The 24,029-nt window shown below is 37.3% G+C and overlaps 2 protein-coding genes across 5 annotated transcripts; one reads left to right on the top strand and one right to left on the bottom strand.

The window, feature by feature from the left end:
* Positions 1–884: 884 nt before the first annotated feature.
* On the top strand, positions 885–14,786 carry cnot3a (CCR4-NOT transcription complex, subunit 3a). Of its 4 annotated transcripts, none has more exons than XM_077216526.1 (19): positions 885–1,026; positions 1,643–1,703; positions 1,854–1,921; positions 2,039–2,113; positions 2,372–2,461; positions 2,660–2,788; positions 2,881–2,976; positions 3,142–3,355; positions 3,473–3,600; positions 3,685–3,735; positions 3,996–4,046; positions 4,133–5,048; positions 5,456–5,561; positions 5,662–5,803; positions 5,979–6,063; positions 6,276–6,474; positions 12,426–12,558; positions 12,643–12,768; positions 13,405–14,786. In XM_077216526.1, exons 2-19 carry the CDS (start codon positions 1,679–1,681, stop codon positions 13,501–13,503), a joined length of 2,733 nt encoding a protein of 910 aa, XP_077072641.1. In that variant the 5' UTR covers positions 885–1,026; positions 1,643–1,678; the 3' UTR covers positions 13,504–14,786. The 4 variants fall into 4 exon arrangements, with proteins under 4 accessions (XP_077072641.1, XP_077072632.1, XP_077072658.1 ...); XM_077216517.1 differs by having other exon boundaries at positions 3,136–3,355; XM_077216543.1 differs by lacking the exon at positions 3,996–4,046.
* Positions 14,787–15,392: 606 nt separating this feature from the next.
* Positions 15,393–23,725, bottom strand: prpf31 (PRP31 pre-mRNA processing factor 31 homolog (yeast)). The gene is made up of 14 exons (XM_077216567.1): positions 23,601–23,725; positions 23,286–23,495; positions 23,134–23,194; positions 22,958–23,041; positions 22,752–22,849; positions 22,486–22,592; positions 21,266–21,435; positions 20,847–21,004; positions 20,661–20,750; positions 18,805–18,932; positions 17,412–17,484; positions 17,175–17,303; positions 16,413–16,511; positions 15,393–16,122 (listed from the first exon to the last, which is right to left on the bottom strand). The coding sequence occupies exons 2-14, from the start codon at positions 23,493–23,495 to the stop codon at positions 16,003–16,005; spliced, it is 1,527 nt and encodes a 508-aa protein (XP_077072682.1). The 5' UTR covers positions 23,601–23,725; the 3' UTR covers positions 15,393–16,002.
* Between the last annotated feature and the right edge of the window lie 304 nt (positions 23,726–24,029).

The following is a 24,029-nucleotide window of genomic DNA, read 5'->3' as shown; positions in this document are numbered from 1 at the left end:
CAGATGGTAACAGAATTAATTTTATAGTTTAATTTTTTTATAAGGTAACTAAATTAAATTAGTAATAAAATCATTGAATAGTCATTTATATAGTTACAAAAATAATATAATTAATATTAATAATATAAAATAATATATTAATAAAATTATCCCATAAAGATTTTAAGTAAATTGTTAAAAACAAAATAAGCGAGGTATTGGTTCAAGGTTTCACAAAGATAACATTATGCAAGTATCTGCATGGGTAAAACGAATGAATTAATAATAACGAGATCTATTTTAACTCATCTTCCAAATTATGTTATTAAATAGATCCAATGAGAAATGGTGGAGGGGGTAGAAATAACATATTCTAATTTTATAATTACAATTATTTCTAACAAACAACTGGTGGATAAAATTATAATGTATTAGTAGTAGTAGTATATAAAACAAATTCCATAGGACTAGGGCACATAACTATATACATTTTTATCAATGCTATTTTGTATATTGACATAAAATCTGAGTAATCAAATAAAATTCCATCATTATTACTCCCTCAACAGACTTGCAGGAACAGATTCCTTTAACAGTTATAAAAAAAATTGATTTTTCCAGTTATTAAATTTTCCTATTCAAACTGGTCCAATTGTTACAAATGAAAAAAAAAATATTATTGGAAAGAAAAATTCTGTTAAGACCATACATAAACTGTAAGGTTAAGTTATGATTTTTGTGAAGATAACGGCCTTTTTCCGTAAATATAACCTTTGACCCAATATTTCATCCAATTGGATCAGCGGTCCAGCGGAAATGGTCACAACTTGAGAAATTATTGACAGACATTTTTAACGAATCATGAGAACGGGAAAAGACGAGAGGCGGGAACTTTAGCAGCGACCAGTGGGCGGAGTCTGCCGTCCATCTTTAATGTACTGGACAGAAGGGACTGTCGAGCTGAAAACATTACCAAATTTGAAATAAGTAATTGGCGGATATTTTGGTCGTGGCTGTCACATAGAGATACTGACGCATTTGAAAAAGGTATACGACGTATGTGCATTCAATTTAAGAGTTGAAATCCCCCACAATTTCTGTTGGATAAACTATATGTGTGTGCTAGCAGAGCGTTAGCCGTCAGCGCTGCTCGACATCACAACAACAGCAGCTTAATCCATGTTAACTGCATAAATAAGCAGTATACGGTCTATATATACTGACAGGGTGACAATTTGTCAGTGCAGATGAGATATGGCGATGAAATGCTGCTGATCTAACAGGTTAGCATCAGCTTGGCTAGTGCTTAGTGATCAGAGGCTGCGTAAACACTGGTTGTGTTGGCGTAACGGTATACTTGATCTAAAACATGGGAAGAATCAATTAAAATTCTTGATACTTTCTCTTATTCTGGAGGATTAGAAATTTACGCAAATAAAATTGCGTGTATTTGTTGACCTGGAAAGCACTTGAGTAAAGCATAACTTGGAAGTTATTAATCGTTTTCGGGACTCAGACAAATAGTGTAACGTCAATCGAGCATGATGTGTTGATATCATTTTCTATTGAGATGTGATTTATCTGTCAGGAGCTGTTGAAACGCTTTCCATCAGCTTCACACTGAATGCTAAGCAATTTAACAGTATCTCTAATGTGCTTGCAGTAACAGAAGGCATGAAGACAGTATCATAGCGAAGCCATGGCTGATAAGAGAAAACTTCAAGGTAAGACATGATATGGAAAAATATACTGTAATTTTCTCTCTACTTTACCCTGCCACAACTGCTTGTACACAACATTTTCTGTTCAGAGATTTTTCTAAATCATCATATAATCTCTTGATTTATGCATAACCATATGCTTTACACAACCAGGTGAAATAGATCGATGTTTGAAAAAAGTTGCTGAAGGTGTCGAACAGTTTGAAGACATTTGGAAAAAGGTGAAACGTCAACGTCTCAACAACTAATGCTTAATCCAAATAAATGAATAAGCGCAAGGAATCGCACACCTGTTGTCATATTTTACATCTTATTAATTAATTCAATTTTATACTCAGCTTCACAATGCAGCCAATGCCAACCAGAAGGAAAAATATGAGGCTGATCTCAAAAAAGAGATTAAAAAGCTTCAGGTAAGAATGTGCTCATCTGACATTTCGTTTATTTTAAGGCTTTCTGAAATGGTGTGAAAATGCACAGGCGGAATAATAGAGATGCATTCATTGCTGTTGGACTAGATATTAGCACTCTTGGAACACTGCTTGGCCAAACAATTTAGAGAAGCGGAAGAAACCGTTGAATAAAATTAATCATTGTACACTTGCTTTAGAACCAAGGGAAAATATGTGTTCTCAATCAGTATAATTGTTCTCACCTGTTTTTCTTTTTAGCGGCTAAGAGATCAGATTAAGACATGGGTGGCATCCAATGAGATCAAAGACAAACGGCAGCTAGTGGAGAACCGCAAGCTTATTGAAACGGTAAAAGCACATTGTCGGATTCCTCATGGCTCTTTTATTTTTACACTCTTGTCACAGTTCCCAAAATTTCTTTTATTCTTTTGATAAAAATATGAATGCATTGTTAAGCCGTTTAAATGAATTTTTAGAAAATATTTTTCCCAAGTCTGATCCGGCAAGCTTGAAGCCCTTTACCTGACTCGGTCTCTTTCTCCTCAGCAAATGGAGCGCTTTAAGGTGGTTGAAAGAGAAACCAAGACAAAGGCCTACTCTAAAGAGGGGCTGGGCTTGGCTCAGAAAGTAGACCCAGCACAGAAAGAGAAGGAGGAAACGGAACAGTGGCTCACGGTACCAGAGGGCTCTCAAATAACAGCGGGGGGTTGAAAAACTTTAACAGGATATAAGCAGTGCAATTATAACATGATTTCTCTCTCTCGCAGAACACAATAGACACTTTGAACATGCAGGTGGACCAGTTTGAGAGTGAAGTTGAGTCCCTCTCTGTTCAAACACGAAAGAAGAAAGGAGACAAAGAGGTCAACATTTCATTTTTTATTTCCCCTTCCTTTCTTTTGACCACTTTCCTTATTTATTATAGCTTGATTCATTTTTTAGCCTTTTTATGCTTTCACTATTTTGCAAACACTCAACATGTTCTCGTATTGTTCTTTTCTGTTGTTTGTGTTTGCCTTCAGAAACAGGATCGAATTGAGGAGCTAAAGAGGTTAATCGAGAGACATAGGTACCACATTCGTATGTTAGAGACCATCTTGAGGATGCTGGATAATGATTCAATTCAGGTTGAAGCTATCCATAAGATTAAAGATGATGTGGAATACTACATTGACTCTTCACAAGACCCAGATTTTGAAGAGAATGAGTTCCTCTATGATGATCTGGACTTGGAAGATATACGTAAGTCTGTTTGTTTTTAGTAAGGGTGTGTGGACAATTGCGTTATTTTAAATGAAATGGTTAGTTGTTGACCTACTGAACAACTGTCAAGATTTACAAATATCTCTTTCTCTCTAGCGGCAGCCTTGATGGCGACATCTCCTCAGGGCCAGATGGAAGATGAAATGTTCCTTCAGTCCAGCAGCACACCGACCTCCACCACTTCCTCTTCCCCCATCCCTCCATCTCCTGCTACAGGCACAATGGTAAACTTAATCACTCCAATCATCATGCTCTCTTAGTCAAAGAATTTATTGTCTTACTATATTGTATGTGAATGTTTTGCTCAGGAGATTTCAGAGGATAAGAGAGGTCGATCAACAGACAGTGATGTCAGTCAGGTAAGACTTCAGTATCTGTTAAAGGTTTACACTCACATGTTGTTTTAAACCTGTATGACTTTATTACAGTTAATGGGGACTGAAACTTTTACTATTAAAGTAATTGTATGGGCACTTAATATAAAATGTATATAACACACAAGTTGTATAGAACACTTTTATGGTTATTTTCTTCCTTTTTGAAGCTTAAAATGTCCATTACATATGCATAGAACAGAGTGACCAGAATGTTTTCAGAATGTTCTTGTTTTGTGTTTCAGAATCATACAGATTTGGAACAACATGAGGAAATGACAGAAATGTCATTTTGGGTGAACTATCCCTTTAAATTGCACGCATGCTTAATAAAAAAAAGATATTTGTGTTTCTAACCTCATGGCTTTCTTGCTCCGCTCAGTCTCCTGTGAAGAATGGAAACCCATCTCTCTCGTCCTTTTCTTCATCTGCCTCCTCTGGCTCCTCCTCCTCCTCCTCTTCGCTGGTTTCCATGGCTACTGTTGTCGGGGCCTGCACAGCGGCCCCCGGGGGCAGCAACCTGCTGGGAAGCTTTAGCAGTGCAGTGCAGCAGCATTCTTCTCAGTCTCAACAGCAAGCACAGGTCAAACTCTCCTCAACATCTGCACCCTCAAACAACACACCTAGCCCACCTAGCCACCCCACGCTACCTGCCTCCACTACTTCCTCTCTGCTCAGTTCCAGCACAACTGGCTCAGTTACTTCCAATTCCCAGTCCCAGGCTTCAACAATTCCTGGGGTCGAGAGCTCTAGACTGGGTTTGGGCCTGGGGAAAGGGTGTGTGACGGTAACCAGCAGCAGTAGTGTGGCTCAGATGCCAGGTCTGGGCATGGCAGGGATATCTGGTTCTCTCAGCACTATGACAGGGCTTCTCTCAGGCTCTACCCCTGCCCCCTATGCCCAGGCAGCTGCAGGCGGAACAGTAGGTAGTGCTTCCAGTGGTCCAGTGGGGAGCGGCAGTGGTAGTTCTGGCATATCTGTACCGAGCGGAGGTGCAGGGGGTGCAAGCACAGGTGCGACCAGTAACGGTACGGGTACAGGGGCAAGTATGGGCTTGCTAGGGTCAAGTCCGGGTCATGGAACCCTAACCGCAGGGATTCTGAACCTTGTACCGGGGCAGACTGCTCTCCACGGGTCTGCGCAGGTACCCGTAAGCCCTGTGGGCACAACACCTGGAGGAGGTACTGGAGAGAGCCTATTGGGTGGGAATGGAAGCAGTTCTGTGTCGAGTGGAGGAGTAGGGACAAACGTAGCGCCTGCAAGACCTCCCAGTGGCCTCAAACAAAACGGAGCAACCAGTGAGTGCTTTTGAATCTGGCAACAAATGTCTCTTTATATAGCCCAAAGTTGTTTTTTTAAACTTGTTCATTAATGATGATGATGATAATAATAATAAAATTATTGTTGTTCTTTTCTTTTAATTATTTTGAATTTGTAATTAATAATAACTATTATTTGTTAGTTTTTTTTGTTTTTATTATTTTAAAATATATTTTATTATGAATCTCTTAATTGTTTATCATTGTTATTTTTTAAGTTTATAATTAGTAATCGGTTTTTACCTTTTATTGTGTTCATTATTTTTATTTATTTATTGGTTTATTTTTAATTTATAATTTATACTTTTTTAAATGTAATGTATTCATTATTATTATTTATCTTTAAAAAAATTTTTTTTTAATGTATTTTATTTTTCTCCATACAGGTTACAGTGCTGTGGTTGCAGATAACACACCAGACTCCTCACTCAGCAGTGCTAGCCAATCACAAAACAGCCATTCCACGTCCTCAAGCTCATCAACCAATCAAACGTAAGTATACATCCACATATCTTTGAATTGTAACTAATAACAGTAAAACTGATTGATTGATTGTCACTGTCTTCTCTCTCCTACTTCCTCTGTATTATAGTCTGGATAATGGCCCCAGTTTATTGAGTTCTATCACTCTACCCCCCTCCTCCCCATCACCTGCTTTCACTGACAGCACACCTGGTGGTGGGAGTCTGCTAAACGGCCCACACTCCTACACACCAAACACAGAAGCCATCAAGGTGTGTTTTTTCATCCTGGCTAAGACTACATTCAGTCAGTCAGTGGTGCAGAACTTACACACCTTATCTTAAAGTTTCTCAAAAGCTACCCCCATCAAATACAGTGAAATCAGCTTCCCATAGATTGAAAATGTGCTTTTTAACTTAAAATGTAATTCCATGTTGTCTTTCACAGACTCCTGAACCACCAAGCTCTCTAAAAGCTATGGCAGAGCGAGCTGCACTAGGATTGGCACTGGATGTAGAAATCGCACCCTTAGGTACCTTACACGCTGTGAGATGCATTGTTGTACGTTGTGGAACCAACTATTACGCCTCAGCATCCTTTATTATACCAAGCTTATGATAAAAATGACTCAACACACAGAACATTCTGTCTAACTGCTCAATTGCAGTTAGTGTGCAAGATTAGACGTTACGTAAGGTACAGAGCTGGTTTAATCACAAATACTAAAAAATGTCTTTCCTTTAGAGCTGTTCTCAACATCCTCAGCTCCACCTGGACCCACAACGGCCCCTCAGCCAGCTGTTTCAGAGGTCAACCTGCCGCCATCTTTAGGGGCGTGTCCGCTAGGCCCCACCCCCCTCACTAAAGAGCAGCTTTACCAGCAGGCAATGCAGGAGTCAGCATGGACACACATGCCTCACCCATCCGATTCAGAGAGAATCAGGTACACATGCTGCTTGCTGGTCTAAACGTAGATTGAAGATCCCACATTATGCCTTTTTACAAAGTCTTGATTTTGTTTTTGGGATCTACTTGAATAGGCTTTCATGTTTGGATGTTAAAAAAACCCATTATTTTTACATTGTTGCTGCTAGGGACGCACAATATATCTGCCACCATATCGTTATCGGCCGATAAGAAAACTTGGCCGATATATTAAAGCTGATAAATAAAGCATTATTTCCTTTAGTTGAGACACTTCAGATATGCATTGTTTACTATGAATATGCAAATGAGTATATATATATATATATATTTATATATATACACACACACACATATACAGGGCTTGACATTAACACCCGCCTACCTGCCAAATGCGGGTGCATTTCTACGGAGCCCCTGAAGGGACGTGCTGGTGGAAAAAATTTGGGATGGGAGATTTATTTTTATTTTTATTTTTTTATCGTTTGCGTTCCTTCGCAAATATATTTGTTAATGGAGCGTTTCAAAGTGTTTGAACTTGGACTCAAATATAAAGAAGTGCGATCAGTGTTTCAAGGAGTTCAGGGAAGTTGGCAATATATTCATATATTCGAACTTCCCAGATCAATATTTGTGAGCTAAACGTTGTTAAAAGACAAAACTACACCTATTTACAATCACAGTAACCTAGACAACTCAATTGTCCTCTAAATGGGCTTTATAATTTAAAGTTGTCTCTATCCAGGCGATTGAGAGAGAGGTCTGAATAAGGGACCGTCTGCAAAGTGCAAAACCCAAAACCCTTTTGCACATTTTATATTAAACATATTCAATAGCTTCACTGTAACACTGTACTGTCATCAAATTCAGTTCACACACCACTGCTCTCCTGCTGGTTATACTACAATACTTAGTTTGATAAACTGCATTTGGTGTGTTACAGTGAAGCTATTGAATATTTTTCATAATATAAAATGTGCAAAAGCAGTGTAGTATGACCAGTGGGACACCATTGATGTGTAATCTGAATTGGGTGACAGTACAGTGTGTAACATTGAAGTTAATGACTATTTTTGTAGTCACGTTTTTTAGGTTAAATTGCACTTTGCAGACGGTCCCTTTGGACTTGTTACTCAGCAGCCTGCTCAGAGATTAATTTATATAATAAAGCTCGTTTTGAGGGAAATTTGGTGTGATTGTAAATAAGTGAAATTTGTGTTTTAACAACGTTTAGCTCACGAGTTATTGACCCGGGAAGTTCGAATCAGTGATGGCCATATATAACTCCTTGAGTTAAGCACTGACCGCATTTCTTTACATTTGAGTCCAAGTTCAAACACTATAAAACGCTCCATTAACGTGCAGAGCTCTAAAACACTGCCAGCGGGACATTAAACAGGAGGTGTCTGTCTGAGCTCACAACAGGTTTTTTTGTGGGAATGCAAATAACTTTGCGAGGGAATGCAAAAGTTTTGCGAGGGAATGCAATGTTTCTCGGGGTAACACAAAAGAATTTTGGGGGAAAATTCTCCCATCCCAAAGTTTTTACACCACCACCTCCCTTTAGGGGCTCCATACATTTCAGCCGTGCCGTGTAACGCAGTTACTCCTACTAGCAACTTTGGCTGGTTGAATACCAGCCTATACACTTTTCTTTTGTGGTCTTTTAAAAAGGCATCTGAAATAATAAACCAAGTACAATAGTGTTGTCATAAATATGGCTTTTTCGATATTTGAAACACTTCTAATACTCATTTTCCACAGAACACATACACAATACCTGCGCTTACTCGCTCTCTCATCTCTCCGACAGCAAGTTGACACAAACCATCCCTTTGCTCACTCGTTTCATTTGCTCCGGATAAATATTGTTACTGTTACAGGGCTTGAATTTCGGTGTGTGATTGCGCGTATTTCGCTTAATTTGACTTATTCCCGCATATTTTGTACTTGCATCCAAAGTGCACGCACAGAATAATGTGTCTGTGCGTCAGGTCTTAAAGTTACAGCACCCCTAATATAGCCTACTGGCTGGCAAATTATGGAGTTATCGGAATCATGAGATACTATTAAAAATATCTATATGGCAGTTTTTCCTGGCTAGTAACTTTGGAAAACCACTAGCCCCAGTGGCTGGTGAGCAAAAAAATGTATGTCAAGCCCTATATATACACAGTTGGTTAAGTTAATTGACGCAGTAGTAAATCGCTTCAGTTTACCGTTGATCATCTTTAGCTTTAGCGAACTCAGCTCAAACAGCAGTGTCATAATAACTATGATTGGGACTGTCATATTACATAATATTATAATGAGAACACTATTGTAATAAAACCGCATCATTTCAAATCTTTTCATTATTATCCATGCTGAGGCTATTTCATTTGTTTATCCATGCCACAGGAGTGTAAAATTAATTTTAATTTTAAGGAATCTTACACTGGTTCACCATAGGCTACTATACTGAATATGTGTGATTGTATGTTGAAATGCTTTGGACATGGCTTTTAATAGGTTGGTTTCACGTGACGTCACGCTGCTGCATCGCGAGAGCGCGAAAATTCAGATGGAGGGCAGGAAGTGAAATAGCTGAGGATCTGTCATCAATGTTTTGTGTAGTTTACGGCTGCTCCAATCGTTCTGATCGAGAAAAGGGAAAGGGTTTTTATAGAGTACCAAAAATTTTCATTCATAGAGGTAAGAAATGTAAAAAGCTCACAGAACAACGCCGTAAAAAGTGGATTTTTAACGTAACGTTATGTCTGCGGTTTGGGAGGAGCAGATTCTGTTAATGCCATGTCTGCAGCGACGGTATGTTAGCTAGCCAACGTGTTTTTTTGTGTCTGTGTTATAGCATTAGGTTGTCGTTCAGGGGATCAATGGGAATGGGACATTAAATGATCAAGGTAAATTAGACTCAATACGGACTCTCCGCAACGGTTTCCTCCATAGACATATTCTCCATGTTTACTTCCTGCCCTCCATCTGAAATCGCCCCGCCTTCCCGCGTCATCATAATCGTCATTATAATCACGTGACTGAAACCCAGCTATTGGTGAGACTTTTGTTTTTGTAATCAGGCTCTCAAAAATGATATAAAGATTTAGATTTATCAGCCTATATATCGGTCATGGGCGTTATAATATAAAGAATTATCGGTCATTGGAATCAGACAAAATGTTCATATTGGTGCATCCCTAGTTGCAGCACCTGTTTTCCCAGTCTGTCAGTGTCGTTCTGGGGTGTGTTTATACAATGACGTAACTCGCTGCTTAATGCGTTATTTTTTTTTTTTTTTTTTTTTTTTTTTTATACTTTATTTTTATAGTTTCATCACATATATACAAAAATTATAATTAGTAAAACAAACAAACACAAACCAACGAGAGAAAAAAAAAAAAAAGTACAATCTGGATCACCTAAACTTACAATTCAGTGAATGAGATACATCAACTTCAGACCTCTTCTTGTCGTTGGGATGTAAATACAGTCCATTTTCCCCAATTATTTGTGCATTGATCCTCTTGAACTCTTATCTTATGAGTCAACCATTCCATTACACTTATTTCAGACACTAGTTTCAGCCATTCATCTCGTGTTGGGGGGTCCGGCTTGTACCATCTTTTCGTAATGGCCTTTTTACATGCTGCTAACAAAATTTTAAACAGGTATCGGTCTTCTCTTGACACAATGTTTCTTTTCATATTACCAAAATACAGCACTGAACATGACTTGGGTATATCATAACCCAAGATTTCAACAATAACCAAGTGGACATCCTCCCAAAACTGTGTAATAACAGGACAGAGCCAAAAGACATGTGAATGGTTTACATTTACCGCTCCACACTGTCTCCAACATGGTTGTGGTACTGACAAAAATTTGCTCTTAATTTTAGGTGTAATGAAAAATCGTATTACATTTTTCCAGCAGAATTCCCTCCATATACGAGACGATGTGGTAGATTGTTGTGTATTCCATATATGTAACCAGTCTTCTTCAGATATATTCATACCTAGCTCTTTTTCCCACTTCTGCTTGACATATGACGTTGTATTTCCCTTCCTCTCCATCAGTTGCTGGTATAATGTAGATATTATTCTGTATTTCCTTGAGTTGTATATTCCTATTATAGTTCTAATTATACCGTTTTCCCCCAGATTTACTTTTGGTTTTACTTCCTTCATATAAAAATCCCTTAATTGTAAGTATCTGAAATGATCCTGATTGTATAATGTAAAGTTTTGTTTCATCTCTTCAAAACTCATAAAATTCCCGTCCTTCATTACTGTACACAGTGCTGTTATTCCATTCAGTCTCCATTGTTGGAATCTCTGGTCAAGAGTATTCGGGGTGAAGTGCCTGTCATAAGCTATCCATCTAAGTAGAGGGAGATCTGCCTCTAATTTATATTTTCGTATTATGCTGAACCACAATTTTAATGAAAACTGGGTGATAGCATCTATCTGTTTAAATAAATCCTTAGCTTCCCCTTCATCCCCAATAAGACTTTGAATTTCCCTCCCTTGTACATACTGCTCTAGGTTTTTCCATTTAGCCTCATAATCCTTAGCACACCAGCAGACTAAAGGTCTAAGTTGTGCTGCATGAAAATATTCCTTAAGATTTGGGAGCGCCATACCTCCTTCATGTTTTCCAAGCTGTAAAGTTTCATATTTGATTCTTGGCCTTTGACCATTCCATATAAACCTAGAGATAACTTTATCCCACGTTCTAAATTGATTCTCTGGAATCTCAATAGGGAGTGATTGGAAGAGGTAGAGGAGTCGAGGGAGGAAGCTCATTTTTTAATGCGTTATTTTGATGCTCTGATACACTGTTTTCTCTGATTTCTCTTAACCGCAGTGTCGCAAATTGGTTGTTCAACCACGTCGGTTAATGATGTCACGCAGGCAGTGGAGTTATTACTTCTTTTAAAATCAACCGTTTGAGTTCCAATTAATGTCAGAATTTTTGCTATAAATTGTAGACATGGCATCTGAGGACTATTTCTCATTTTTCTTAGTTACAGTTTATTTCCAGATTCAATCATAGGCTCCTTCGTACATTCTAGAGTACATACGCACATGCGCACTCTTCAAAAACGGTGCTTTAGATCTCTTGACAAACTAAAAGATGTAAAATAATTTTTTAGATATACATTTAAAATAAAAGATACAGATTGTACTGATTGCCAGCTTACTTTCTTTGCTCAAGATAAGGATTTATAAAGTCCACATGTCATGGAAACAAGAAACTCTCCTGCTAACCACAGGCTGAGAGCTGTAGTTCCATCCATGCAACTTTGCGATGCTCTTTTCGAATGTTTGTTAGAACTATGGTTTTGGGAAACACCAACTCGTTGAACTATGCTGATAGCGACAGAATTTGCTACCATAGTTGGCTAACAATGCTTTTGGGAAACGCATCCCTGTTTATTTCCTGTCACTTTGAAGCTCTTCCCCCCGAAAAGCACAATGTGCTCTGATTTGTTGGCTGGACAAGTTTGTTGTGATTGGTTAACTGCATCGAGCATGTTTGGGGCGTCCCTTACCATAACCGCGAGTTTCATACGGAAACAACACATTACTAACGCAACTCTGTCAGGCCTCACCCTTTCTTGTGTATCCCTTGAGTGGGAATTATTTAAATGAGGAATATTGTGATGTGTACTTTCCTGGAAGAAAACTCAAGATTACAATTGAGGCGTTTTAGGGAGTTCCAAAACAATGCTTACTGATATAGAGAATAACTCCATATGAAGTGTATTTGTTCTTTGTGCAGTCATTTTTCATTCTCAAACAGCAACACTGAAAAAAGTTAAAAATGTAAAAAGGTCTAACAGTTCATCTTTAAAAGGTGTGACAAAGTATTTTCTATCAATATCAAGCCATTCAAAAACAAAGCAGCTACTCAAGCTGAAGATGTAGGCTTAACATGACACAAATCTCTTTTTTCTTTTCCCGTCTGTAGGCAGTACCTGATGAGAAACCCCTGTCCTACACCACCATTCCACCACCAGGTGCCCCCACATCATTCGGACTCTATTGAGTTCTACCAGAGATTGTCCACTGAAACACTCTTCTTCATATTCTACTACCTGGAGGTTTGCATTTATTACTTTTTATAAGCATGTCTGTTGGATGTTGCAGTCTTCCAACTCTTTCTTTTGGTTGTACTTTTCTCTCAGGGCACAAAGGCACAGTACCTGTCGGCCAAAGCACTGAAAAAGCAATCGTGGAGGTTCCACACCAAATACATGATGTGGTTCCAACGGCACGAGGAACCCAAGACCATCACTGATGAATTTGAACAGGTAACAACCCAACACTGTTCTCATGCTCATCACTGAGGATAAACATGGCAAACTGAGTTTAAATTTCTTATGCTCCATGTAGATTTGCCACAATACCAGTTTCAGTAGTTGATTCCAATACCAGTGAAAGTGAACAATGAAAAAACAATAAATCTGTCAGAAATATGTATATATTACTCGCATTAAGGCTACAAGCCATACTTTTAAGTAGATATTATATTTAAAATGAATGCACACTATTGATCAAGAGTAAAAATGTTTTTGAAAAAAGTCTTACACTCACTAAGGCTGCATTTATTTGATCAAAAATACATTAAAAACAGTAATATTGTGAAAGATTACTTATTCTATTTGAATTTTTTTTTTTCTGTGGTGGCAATTCTTTGAATAAAAATTATAAAAGAACAGCATTTATTTCATACAAATCTGTTGTAACATTATAAATGTCTTATGGTAGAGATTAAGTTAATAATAAAAATAAAAATAATTTCTTTAAAAATCTTATATAATCTTTACAGTAATATTTGCTTTATTGTATCCCTAGTTCCTGTGATGTATTGCATTAATAATATGCTTTTACTTCGTTTGGAGACCTTGAACTTGCTGTTTTAATGAATATTCGTTTTCTGTCTGTAGGGCACGTACATTTACTTTGACTATGAAAAGTGGGGCCAGAGAAAAAAGGAAGGATTTACGTTTGAGTACAGATACCTGGAAGACAGAGACCTGCAGTGACTGAAGGAGGACAAGACGGAGAGAGAGAGAGAGAGCGATTGCTACGACAGAGAAAACGCTGCTGTTGACATTCCGAGATGAACTCCATGTCGTGGTTAAAGTTGGACGTGAAGTTGGCCTTTTTCTTTAAAAGAGAGAGAGTGAGTAGGGGGTCGAGTGCCTGTTTACATGCAAACATTTGAACCTCCTTTAACTGAGTCTTTATCCCCGTCATTTCTGTTCTAACTGAATCCCCCCACCTAGCCAAGTGACAGAAATTAAAGGAAATGATTTGGTTTAGGATGCCACAGACAAAACATTTTGCTCGTAGTTTGTGTTTGGTGGAGTGCTGCATTAGCAAGTCTTATCCTTTTAGATGACATACTGACTATGGTGTATCGGCACTATGTGAGAACCCGAGTTTAATGCATTGATTGGTTGTTTTTAGTTCATTGAGCCCCTCTGGGAGTGTTTAGGCACTGTGACTTTGCCTTGCGAGATAACGTGTCGACCATTAAATTGCTATGCAATTGAATTCCTCTCGACCTCCCTACCTTTATCATTACCTAAATGTGGTTTTGCGTGACCACAAAAAAGTTGGTGTTGATAGGGTAATGTTCTGTAGCATCTATCTTACATATGTTCACAAGCAAGGTGGGCTGACGTTGTCAGCCTTCAAAGTGGCGTGTGATTATTTGTCTGTTAAACATGGCATGAGTGATCTCACTTCAGAAATATCTAATAAAAAGACAAAGATTAAATATGTACAAGTTAAAAACCTTATTTTTCTTTCAGTGTCCTTTAGGTTGTCCATGGCTGAATATTTTTGTTGTGTGGAAGTGTGCATGTAAAGTAAAACAAAAACCTTCCCCAAATATCCTGTTATTTTTGAAGTCACATCTTGAATTTATTCTCACATACTCTGCTGGACAGTTTCCCTTATTAAAAATCCAAAAATCATTGTTCTGTTACTCCATTTATTAGGCAAAGCTTTTTGAAACACCCCACATTGTGACACGATCTTGTGCGACTTTCCATTCATTTCAGTTTCCTCTTGTTTGGGGAGAACAACGGACTTGACCAACACACAAACTGATATGTGATGAGATGGAAAAGTATTTTTGATGCACAGGGCAGCTGATTGCATTTGTCTATTTCTCTCTTATAAGAAAACAAACACCATCATCCTTGCCTTTTTGACATGGACAGGACAGCATGCGATTGTGATGTCGCTTCGTAGGTTGAGAGGAAACAAAACAAAAAAACAGAGTTGTAAAATTTCAATAAAATACTTTTGTGATGCAGTGTCAGTGTCTTGTCTCCATTAACAGGTGGCTGGACCTCATACACCGTCTTCATGTAAATGACACAATACATCCAGCAGTTGCACATCAGGTCCTTATCACTGTATCAGGGTTTAAGCAAAAAAACAACTATTGTTTCTTATCCACTATTACATGGCTCCTTACCAAATAAATACTTAAATGGCCATGAAATATTATTGCATTTAGTTTTATGTGAGAAAACAACAGCGTACAAGTCAAAAACCTAGTTTTAGTGGCATACTGAAATATATTAATAGACTAGTCTGCATTTGGCTAATAAGAGGTGTGTAATAAAGCATAAACATTATTTTAATTTAATATTCAAAAAATAGAGCACCACTTCGTCAACTCATCTCAAATGCACTTCTCACATAAAAACAAGACATTTTTCAAATGACAGTGTTCCAGTGGTCTACCATTATGTAAAATTTAACTAATTAAAAATTTATTTCATAAACATATAGAGGATGCATAAGAGGATTGACAGGTAGCTTAAAATAAATTTCTTTCAATATACCATTTTGTTAGTTAAAACTACTTGTACATACAGCATTTACTTGCATTATAAAAAAAATTGACAGAGCCTTTTGACATTCAACCTTTATTTTGAAAATGAGGTATTCAGATATTTAATTCTTGACATACCAAACCATTATGTTATGTACATGGGAAGGACGGGTCTCCTCTAATAGGAAAGAGATTGAAACGCTTCAAGAGATTAATTTAGAGCTTCAAACCATTTTAAACGTAATACAACTTTCCTCAGGGAAAGAAAATGCATTACACACAGAAAACAAAAACAAAAAAAACAGCTGGCTCTGAACTAAAATGAAAAAGGACTAGAGAAAATGTTGGTACAACTAGATGAGCAACGTTATTTAATCAAAATTTTGGCCAAAGAGGAAAATGGAAGAAAAGAAAAATGCTTAAAACAACATGCATTTACCATGTTCTTTGTGATTTATATACAGCTCACAATTCCTTTGTACACATTAAAAAAAAAAATGAACAAAAATCAAAATGTACACCAGAACATGTTGCTCTCCCTCATTTCCTCTGCACAGAAGGAAGATCTCCAGTCAGATGTCTGTGCTCCGTCTGAGTGGGTGTGGTGTCGGAGTATAAATTAGCGGTTGAAGTGTGAATCCGTCCACGGATGTCGATATATGTGGTTTCCTCTGTCTAACGCGCAGCCTCACACCTTGTCCTCCTTCTCACGCTTGATTTTAAGGAACTCAGCCATGTTGGAGAAATATTTCTGATTGGCTTCACCCACCTTCTTTTCTGCAGCTTGTGGATTCACAATCTCGAGCCCCTGAGAGACAGCAGACAGTGAACAGATCAATCAACCAAACCAAAGCTGTCAGTCAGTGTTTCCGCAAGTGAACAACAAGGAAACTGTAGCTCTGTGCGACAACAATTTTAATGCGAAGGATGTAACCACTTCTAGACGTTTGATCACTGTACTGATTGCCTACACCAAACACTGATTCCTAAGCCTACCCATCACTGTAACCTTAACCAATGAAATTAGCTGCAGGGCGGGATTTCCGCTGAGCGCCCTCTAGACGCACCAAAAGAAAGCACAAAAATGAGTTTGTGTACCTGTAAAGGAGTGAAGGCCACACTTGAGCTGGTTCCAGATGATCGGTCTCTGACAGTGGACTTCCCACCGTACGTCATGCTCTGCTTTTGCAGTGTCCGCTGCAGAAAAAACACATTTACAAGTAAATGCATGGAACGCATCAAACAACTGGGAAATAATAATTGTATTAAACAAATCTACACTAACGTTAAAAATTTTGGGGTCAGTTTTTAAAGACATCAATATTTTTCTTTAGCAAGGACACATTAAATTGATGGAAAGAGAGAGTAAAACCATTGTTACAAAAGAGCTTTATTTCAAATAAATGCTTTCTATTCAAACAATAATTTTTTTTACAGTTTCCACAAAAAAAATTCATGCAGCACAACAGTTTTCAACATTGATAATAATAAAAGTTTGAGCACCAAATCAGCATATCAGAATGATTTCTGAAGGAACATGTGACAGTAAAATTGAATTTTCAGCATCATTACTCAAGTCTTCAATTACATTTTAAAACATATTAAAATAGAAAATAAGTCTTCTAAATAATATTTCATACTTATTTTTAGTTGTTTTTACTTTATTTTTGATCAAATAAATGCAGTGCGAGCAAAAAAGTCTTTAAATAAAATAAATCTTACTGGCCCCACATTTTTGAACGGTAGTGTATAGAAATACATTTAAGACTTGAAGAACTTACATTAAAAAAAAATTACTGAAAAAGAAATTGATTTCTTTTCTTACAATTTTGTGATTTATGTAACAGTAAGCAGACATACCTGTAAGGATTTGGATATTCTGGCCTTGGTGGAGTCATTGACCTGAGCTTGCCTGACCCTGCCACTGCCAGACTTTCCCAGCTGACCGAGACTGAAGCCCAGATCCTCCTGATAAGCATCATCCTCGATCTTACAGGCAGAGAGACAGAAAGTTTGTAATAGACAGTTTTGAAATTTCATGGATTAATTAACAGTTATGCATACTAAATTGAGCAATATTGACTGAAGTCAACTAACCTCTGCAAATGTCATTCTGTTGGCATGTTTCCTGATTTCTGTCAGACCCAGCCTTTCTTTCATTTTACGATACCTGAGAGAACGTAAAAATAAAATTAAAAAAGAACAAAACAACTCTGAAAAACTTCATGTACAGTCATAATTAAGAACAAATTAGTGTATAACATAATATTTCACCTTTCTCATGGTTAAAGGTGCAGTAAGCGATTTCTGAGAAATACTGTTGGATCGGACTGAGCACAACAACATAATTTGTAACCAATCAGTAGTAGGGGGCGTATACACTCATGATGCGGGAGGAGAGAGAGTGAGCAAGAGGGAGATTTGAAGAAAGACTGTTGAAAGAGGTAGCTGAGAAATATTACAAAAGAGAAAAGGTCAGAGGAATAACACTGGAAAAAGAGCTTTAGGACCCACATTAAAGGCCTGTTCACACCAAGGACGATAACTATGAAGATAAAGATATAGTTCTAAAAATTGTTCTCTATAGAATCACAGAGCTCATGGCACAGTGTGTTTCAGCCAATCAGAATGCATCCTGCTGTAACAAGCTTGAGCATTTAAAGTGACCAAAGCACGTGCTTAAACATAAATAAAATAAAAAGAACTATATCGTCCACTGGTGTGGATGCTAATATAGTTATCTTTATAGTTATTGTTCTTGGTGTGAACGGGCCTTAATATTAGAAAAGCTTTTCAGTGCTCGAGACTACCTAAGGCCTGAAAACAGACGGAGGGGTCGTTTCGTTTTCTGTTCCCTACGTGGGTAACATTGCTGTTGTTGTAATTTTAGCTATAGTAACAGGACTGTTTTGAGTGTCATTGTTTGTCTGGAGCTGATGTGCTGGTGACTAACAAGCAACTCTTACTTTAAATAGTCTTGTGTACTGTATGTTCATTTTTTGTTCTTCCTTGTCATTCGTTTGTCAGCTATATTTTTTGTGAAGCATAATTTTGCTTCACTTGAGCTCTGATAAAGCGACATCCACTCTTGCATTGCGTGTTTGGGATGGAGCGATAAAGTGAGAGGTGTTTTCGTTTAGGTAGATTTCAAATATCAACAGTGTTTCTCAGAAACCGCTTACTGCACCTTTAATTGTCAACAAAAATGTCAATGCAAAATTATGAAATAGTCAAAAGTCTTACGTCATATTTAGGAATGAATACTGTAAATCTAAACAATGATTCTTGTTTTTGTACTTTCCCTTTAATATATTTTTGCTTATCAAGAAAGTAATACATAAATGTTTTTTCCCCATTAAAATTTCTTTTGCTTGTCTCAAAAAATATTGCCATGCAAAATCTCAATGTTCCTCTGAGGAAAGAAATATTATGAAATGACATTTTCTTGGCACCACAGGGACCCATCATTCCCATCCTTAATGACCCTCACCTTCTTCCTCCTCTCTTCTTCCTCTGTCCATCCAGGGGAGCTGGAAGAGGCTTCACCTGCTTGACTGGAGGGGGCTCCTGCCATTTATCAAACTTTCGCTCGATCTCTTCCTTCAGATCATAGCCAACCTGCACACAAACAAAACACAGACACACACACAAGTTAATCAAGAGAAAATAATATAGTACTTCTAAAAATTTTCTTACAGCAAAGATGGTCTAACTTTAACATCTGACATGAGTTAACTGTACAGTGATGCAGACAATAGGTGTTTTTACATGAAGCACTGCATTCTGATTAGGGCTGGACCCGGATATTCGAATATTCGTTCGGTGGTATTCGATTTGAAAATGTGACATTTGAATATTCTTTTTCTTTTTTTGCACACCTGGCATCCCCCTCGAAACGGTTCTCATTCGCGCTTGAATATGTTTTACAATATAAAATCTGGTGAAATATAATACTTAATATAACTTCGTTATATCTACTTAATAAATATATTTGGTTCTTCTTGGACTACTAAATGTGTTCATGCAACGGGAGTATTCTCTGACTAGAGCGCAGAACAGCGGAGTTTGTATGGAGAAGTGCATGCATGAGCTTGTATTTTGGGTTAAGCTGCGTTGCTTTGACATTGTGGAACATAGAATAATAGAAACAAAATGTATTATTCTTTTTACCCTTATCAATCTAAATTAATCTACAGCTAAATATAGGAGACTTTGAGATTTTACTGGGACGTCACGTTTAAATTTCGTTTTTCTTTGTTTAAATTTCGTTTTTCTATATTTAAATTTCGTTTTTATTTATTTAAATTTCGTTTTTATTTATTTAAATTTTGTTTTTATTTATTTAAATCTACCCTACTTTGTCAGTGAGAAAAATATTATAAGACTACCTTATTAAAAATATTGCTTAAGTTAAAAGACGTGTGTGTGTTTTATATCACTAGCGCAGTGTCCGTTTTGGAGCATATATGCCCTGCATGCGTGAGGCGCATCGCTTCTTTATTTAAATCTACACTACTTTGTCAGTAATTTATTAGTGAGAAAAATATTAGACTACCTTATTAAAAATATTGCTTAAGTTAACAGACCTGTGTGTGTTTTATATCACTAGTGCAGTGTCCATTCTCGGACCATATAAGCTCTGCTCGCGTGCGGCGCGCGCGCATCCGGCTCGCGCTGTTCTGTAGTTTATTAAAAGTTTATTAATTCTGACCGTATTGCGTCTCGCCTGTCTATCTATATTGCACCAAATACGACACTGCACTCCCTTGTGAAGTCGTTTGGATGAACGGTTCTCGAAATAATCAAAATGCAACGGACAGACAGACATAGGCTATAGAGATATCGAAGCTTTGAATATTCGATGTTCATTACTACCGAAGCTTCGAAGCTCAAAAAATGGTATTCGGAACAGCCCTAATTCTGACTACAATCAGCTTAAAAGTCCAATCCAAATGAAAATGCTCCATGTAAAAACCTAAATCAGAATAAAAATACCCAAACTGATTGAAATTCCAATCAGTTTGAAAGGGGTGGAATAAACCCGTTCTAATCCGTTCGATAATACATAAACACTTGATCGGATTGAAAAACGAAACTGGAAATTTATGCGCATGTGCAATGTAAAAATGGCTTAAGGGTGCATTCATCTGCAGACACCTTGTTTTGGGAAAGGGAGGTCTGCTTTTTAAAACAAAGAAAAGGAGGATGGTTAGTATGCGATAACAGCACGAATCTCTGTGCACATCAACCCGATCACTTTATTTAGCATTCATGTAAACACTATGTTCGGATTCAACAATCGGAACGATTTCCATGTAAAACGTGGCTACTGATGCGATCGCTGACCTTGCCAACAGTGCTCTCGTGAAAACTGTCCACACGAGAAGCCAGAGTGCATTTTGCCGCAACCAGACGAGCTGCTTTTCTCCTCAGATCCTGGAAACATAGAAAAATTGAATGTTGTTCTGAATAAAAATGATCAAATAAAAGAAATGAAAAATAATTAAGTGAAAGCAAACAGTTGATGCTCACTGGAGGCAGAGACTGCACTACATCACAGTGGTAGATGTAGCCTGTGTGGGGCAACAGGGACGTGCTGCTGAATCCAGACAGTGTCCTCCGCTGGGCTCCCAGCAACATCAGATTACATGCAGGCATCTTGGACAGGTTAGTCAGTCCACCAGCAACACCTGTAATGAGGGAGGAAGGTATGCATGTGGCCAGAAACAGATCAGAAATAGAAGGGATGAAAAGCGGTATATTGATTGCGATCAAGCATAAGCATCTTAAGTGAATGAAATGACACCCCCCAAAAAAACTAAAATAACATTCTTTACAATTAACCTTCTTTGTCCCACAGAAGAAAGTCAAGTAGGTTTGGAACAACATGTGATTTATTTTTGGGTGAACTATGCAGGTTATTCAGCAGCCTCCAAACCTCTTGTTCTCACCCATGATTTTGGCAGCAGTTGAAGCTCCAACAATAATGGAAAGATTTGGAGCAATAAATGACATCCTGGATTCCACATATTCATAGATCCTGTGTTTTGATTGGTTGAGCTCAAGGGCCATGTCACATGCTTCCTCCAATCGCTGGAGCTCATCATCACCAAGCATTGTTCTGCATCCAATAACATCCAAAAATGTAATCAGAAAATCAGCAAAATTACTCTACCTATCAAAAGTTTGGGGTTGATAATTATTTTAAAATGTCCTTGAAAGAAGTCTCTGATGCTTATGGCTGCAATTATATACTTGGCATCTTCGCCAAGCACAATTTTGCTTCACTTCAGCTATGATAAAGAGACATCAACTTTTGCATTGCATGCTTGGTAGCGGAGCAATGGAGGGAGGGGTTTGTTTGTTTAGGTTGATTTCAAATGTCAACAGTTCCTCTCGGAAATCGCTTATTGCACAAGAAGTGTCAAGAAAAATAACAATGCAAAATTTGAAATAAAACTTGTGAATTTGTCAAAAACCTTTTACAGTCATATTTAAAGAATGAATATACAATCTAAAAAAAAAAAACTTTTTTTTGTACTTTCATTTTAAAATAAATTAAAATGCAAATGTTTTTAATCAATTTATTTCGTTCTACCACAAACCTCATACAAGGTCATGATACTTCCCCTTTCAAATTTCATTTGCTTATTTGTAAAGAAAAATATTGCAATGTAAATAAATATGGCAATGCTTATGGCTTCAATTATTTGATAAAAATACAGTAAAAACAGTAATATTATGAAATAATTGTAAAGTCACTTTTCTATTTGAATTTGTATTTTAAAATGTAATTTATTCCTGTGATGGCAAAGCTGAATTTTCAGCAGTCTTCAGTGTCACAAGATCCTTCAGAAACCATTCTACTATGCTGATTGGTGCTCAAGACTCAAGAAAAAAATTCTTATTATCAATGTTGAAAACATTTTTGCTGCTTACATTTTTTTAAGTCGAAAGTTCAAAAGAACAACATTTATTTGAAATAAAAACAAATTACACTACTGTCACTTTTAATCAATTCAATGTAAACTGGATTTAATTTCTTACCCCAACTTTTAAACGTTAGAAAATATCTACAATAAAACAATTGTGGATTCTCTTCCTATAATCATAATGAATCTATCTATCTATCTATCTATCTATCTATCTATCTACCCACTCACTCACTCACCCTTGTGTGGTTGAGGCGGTGACACTGACCACCATGATAGTAGCATTGGTCAAGATCTGCTGGAGGGTCTCGTTGTTTTTGCACTTCTCTAGATTGTTGCCCAGCTCCTGAACACACACAAACACATGAACTTATAACATACACACGAACTTATAACACACACGTGAACTTAGATTTAAAGGCAAAACAAAGATCAGAGAACATAACTACTATGATGACATTATTTTTTTGGCATGAACAGGCCACTCATAAAAACAGGTTTCTACCTTAACAGTTCTGATATAATCTAGTGCATTTGGCACCAGGGACTCCAGCTCAGGAAACCTTTTGGAGTACTTGTCACGAACAAACTTGTGAATGATATCTGGGGAGGAAATAAAGAGGAAGCGATGTTATCATGCTTGAAAATTGTTATAAATCTTGTAATTTAACATTAAAGGAAGATATTGCCGATTAAACATAGTTAACTCACTAAGTTCATTGTCTATTTCCACTGTCAGATTGTTGGCGGAGACAATGAGTCTATACTCTGGGTCTGCTTCGACAGGTCCAGATACTGAAGAGAGTGGAAAGACGTTAAATATGTAGAATCAATATTTATCAGCATTTGGCACGTTTCGTAAAGTAGAAGGATGTTGCTTAGCCTACCTTCCGAATTCTTTTTTTGATTTCCAACATATTGGCCGACTTTATCCATGATTTCAGCGAACTGAGGAAAGTCAAGAAGTTTGCAATAAGTTAGTGTGACGCTTAAGGGAGAATCCAGTTATAGCTAAATATGATTAAAGGCAAAAACTCACTGGTTTGCTGTGTCTTAGTTTTGCTATGGATGTGACACTCTCCGTCCCACTGTAATCCACCTCCATCTCCTCGGGTATGTCCTCCAGACCTCCAGTTTGTCTCTCGTTGGGTTCCCCATCACTCTCACCCTCTTCTTCACCGGGGTATTGCCCGTCCTCTTCTTCTCTTGCCTCCTCCAAGTCGGCAAGCAGCTCGTCTGCCAAAGACATCTACGAATAGAGCGAGAAAGAAACGCCAATTAAGATAACAAATACTTGCTTTTGCTCAACGAGGTCTTTATAATAGTTTTCAGGGTAAAATGAGCTCAAACTTACATTTTCAGAGCGTCTCCTCTTCTCACTTTAATAAACAAGATTATGAGCTAACATGCAACGACTTACTAACGCACAACACCAAACAACGCACTGAAGTCGCAGGCTAAATGCGTCACATGTTTTACAGCAAAGGCTTCTGGGAAATGTGTTAAGGAACGCTTATAGCATTTTTCACGATTAAGGTATCAAATAGAGCCTGAAAATCTTTGAAAATGTAGCAATTTTTAAAAATGAAAGGAATAAATATAATATACATTTTTTACACAAATATTGTAACCCTGACAGCAACATCTGGGATATCTAACATAAATAAACTTTAAAACCCTAATATTTTTTTCTTGAATCTAATCAATTTTCTAGAAATAAACAACAAATAAACAAAACGTAAACAAAATAATAATTAAAAAAACTTGTATTAAATGTTTGTAC

This window comes from Siphateles boraxobius, unplaced genomic scaffold, assembly GCF_051911475.1.
Source record: "Siphateles boraxobius isolate OS27281-9 unplaced genomic scaffold, OSU_SipBor_1 12, whole genome shotgun sequence".
Taxonomy (NCBI): Eukaryota; Metazoa; Chordata; class Actinopteri; order Cypriniformes; family Leuciscidae; genus Siphateles; species Siphateles boraxobius.
Note: the sequence above shows the minus strand (reverse complement) of the source record. Positions and strands in the feature narration are given on the sequence as shown.

Excerpts from the sequence above, each read along its gene's own strand:
- cnot3a (XM_077216517.1), top strand. The coding sequence starts at position 1,679 with ATGGCTGATAAGAGAAAACTTCAAG. Across the intron at positions 6,064-6,275 it reads TGTAGAAATCGCACCCTTAG|AGCTGTTCTCAACATCCTCA; the intron begins GTACCTTACACG and ends TCTTTCCTTTAG. Across the intron at positions 6,475-12,425 it reads TCCGATTCAGAGAGAATCAG|GCAGTACCTGATGAGAAACC; the intron begins GTACACATGCTG and ends TCCCGTCTGTAG.
- prpf31 (XM_077216567.1), bottom strand. The coding sequence starts at position 23,495 with ATGTCTTTGGCAGACGAGCTGCTTGCCGACTTGGAGGAGGCAAGAGAA. Across the intron at positions 23,195-23,285 it reads AACTAAGACACAGCAAACCA|TTCGCTGAAATCATGGATAA; the intron begins GTGAGTTTTTGC and ends GACTTTCCTCAG. Across the intron at positions 21,005-21,265 it reads AACTGCTGCCAAAATCATGG|GTGTTGCTGGTGGACTGACT; the intron begins GTGAGAACAAGA and ends CCCTCATTACAG.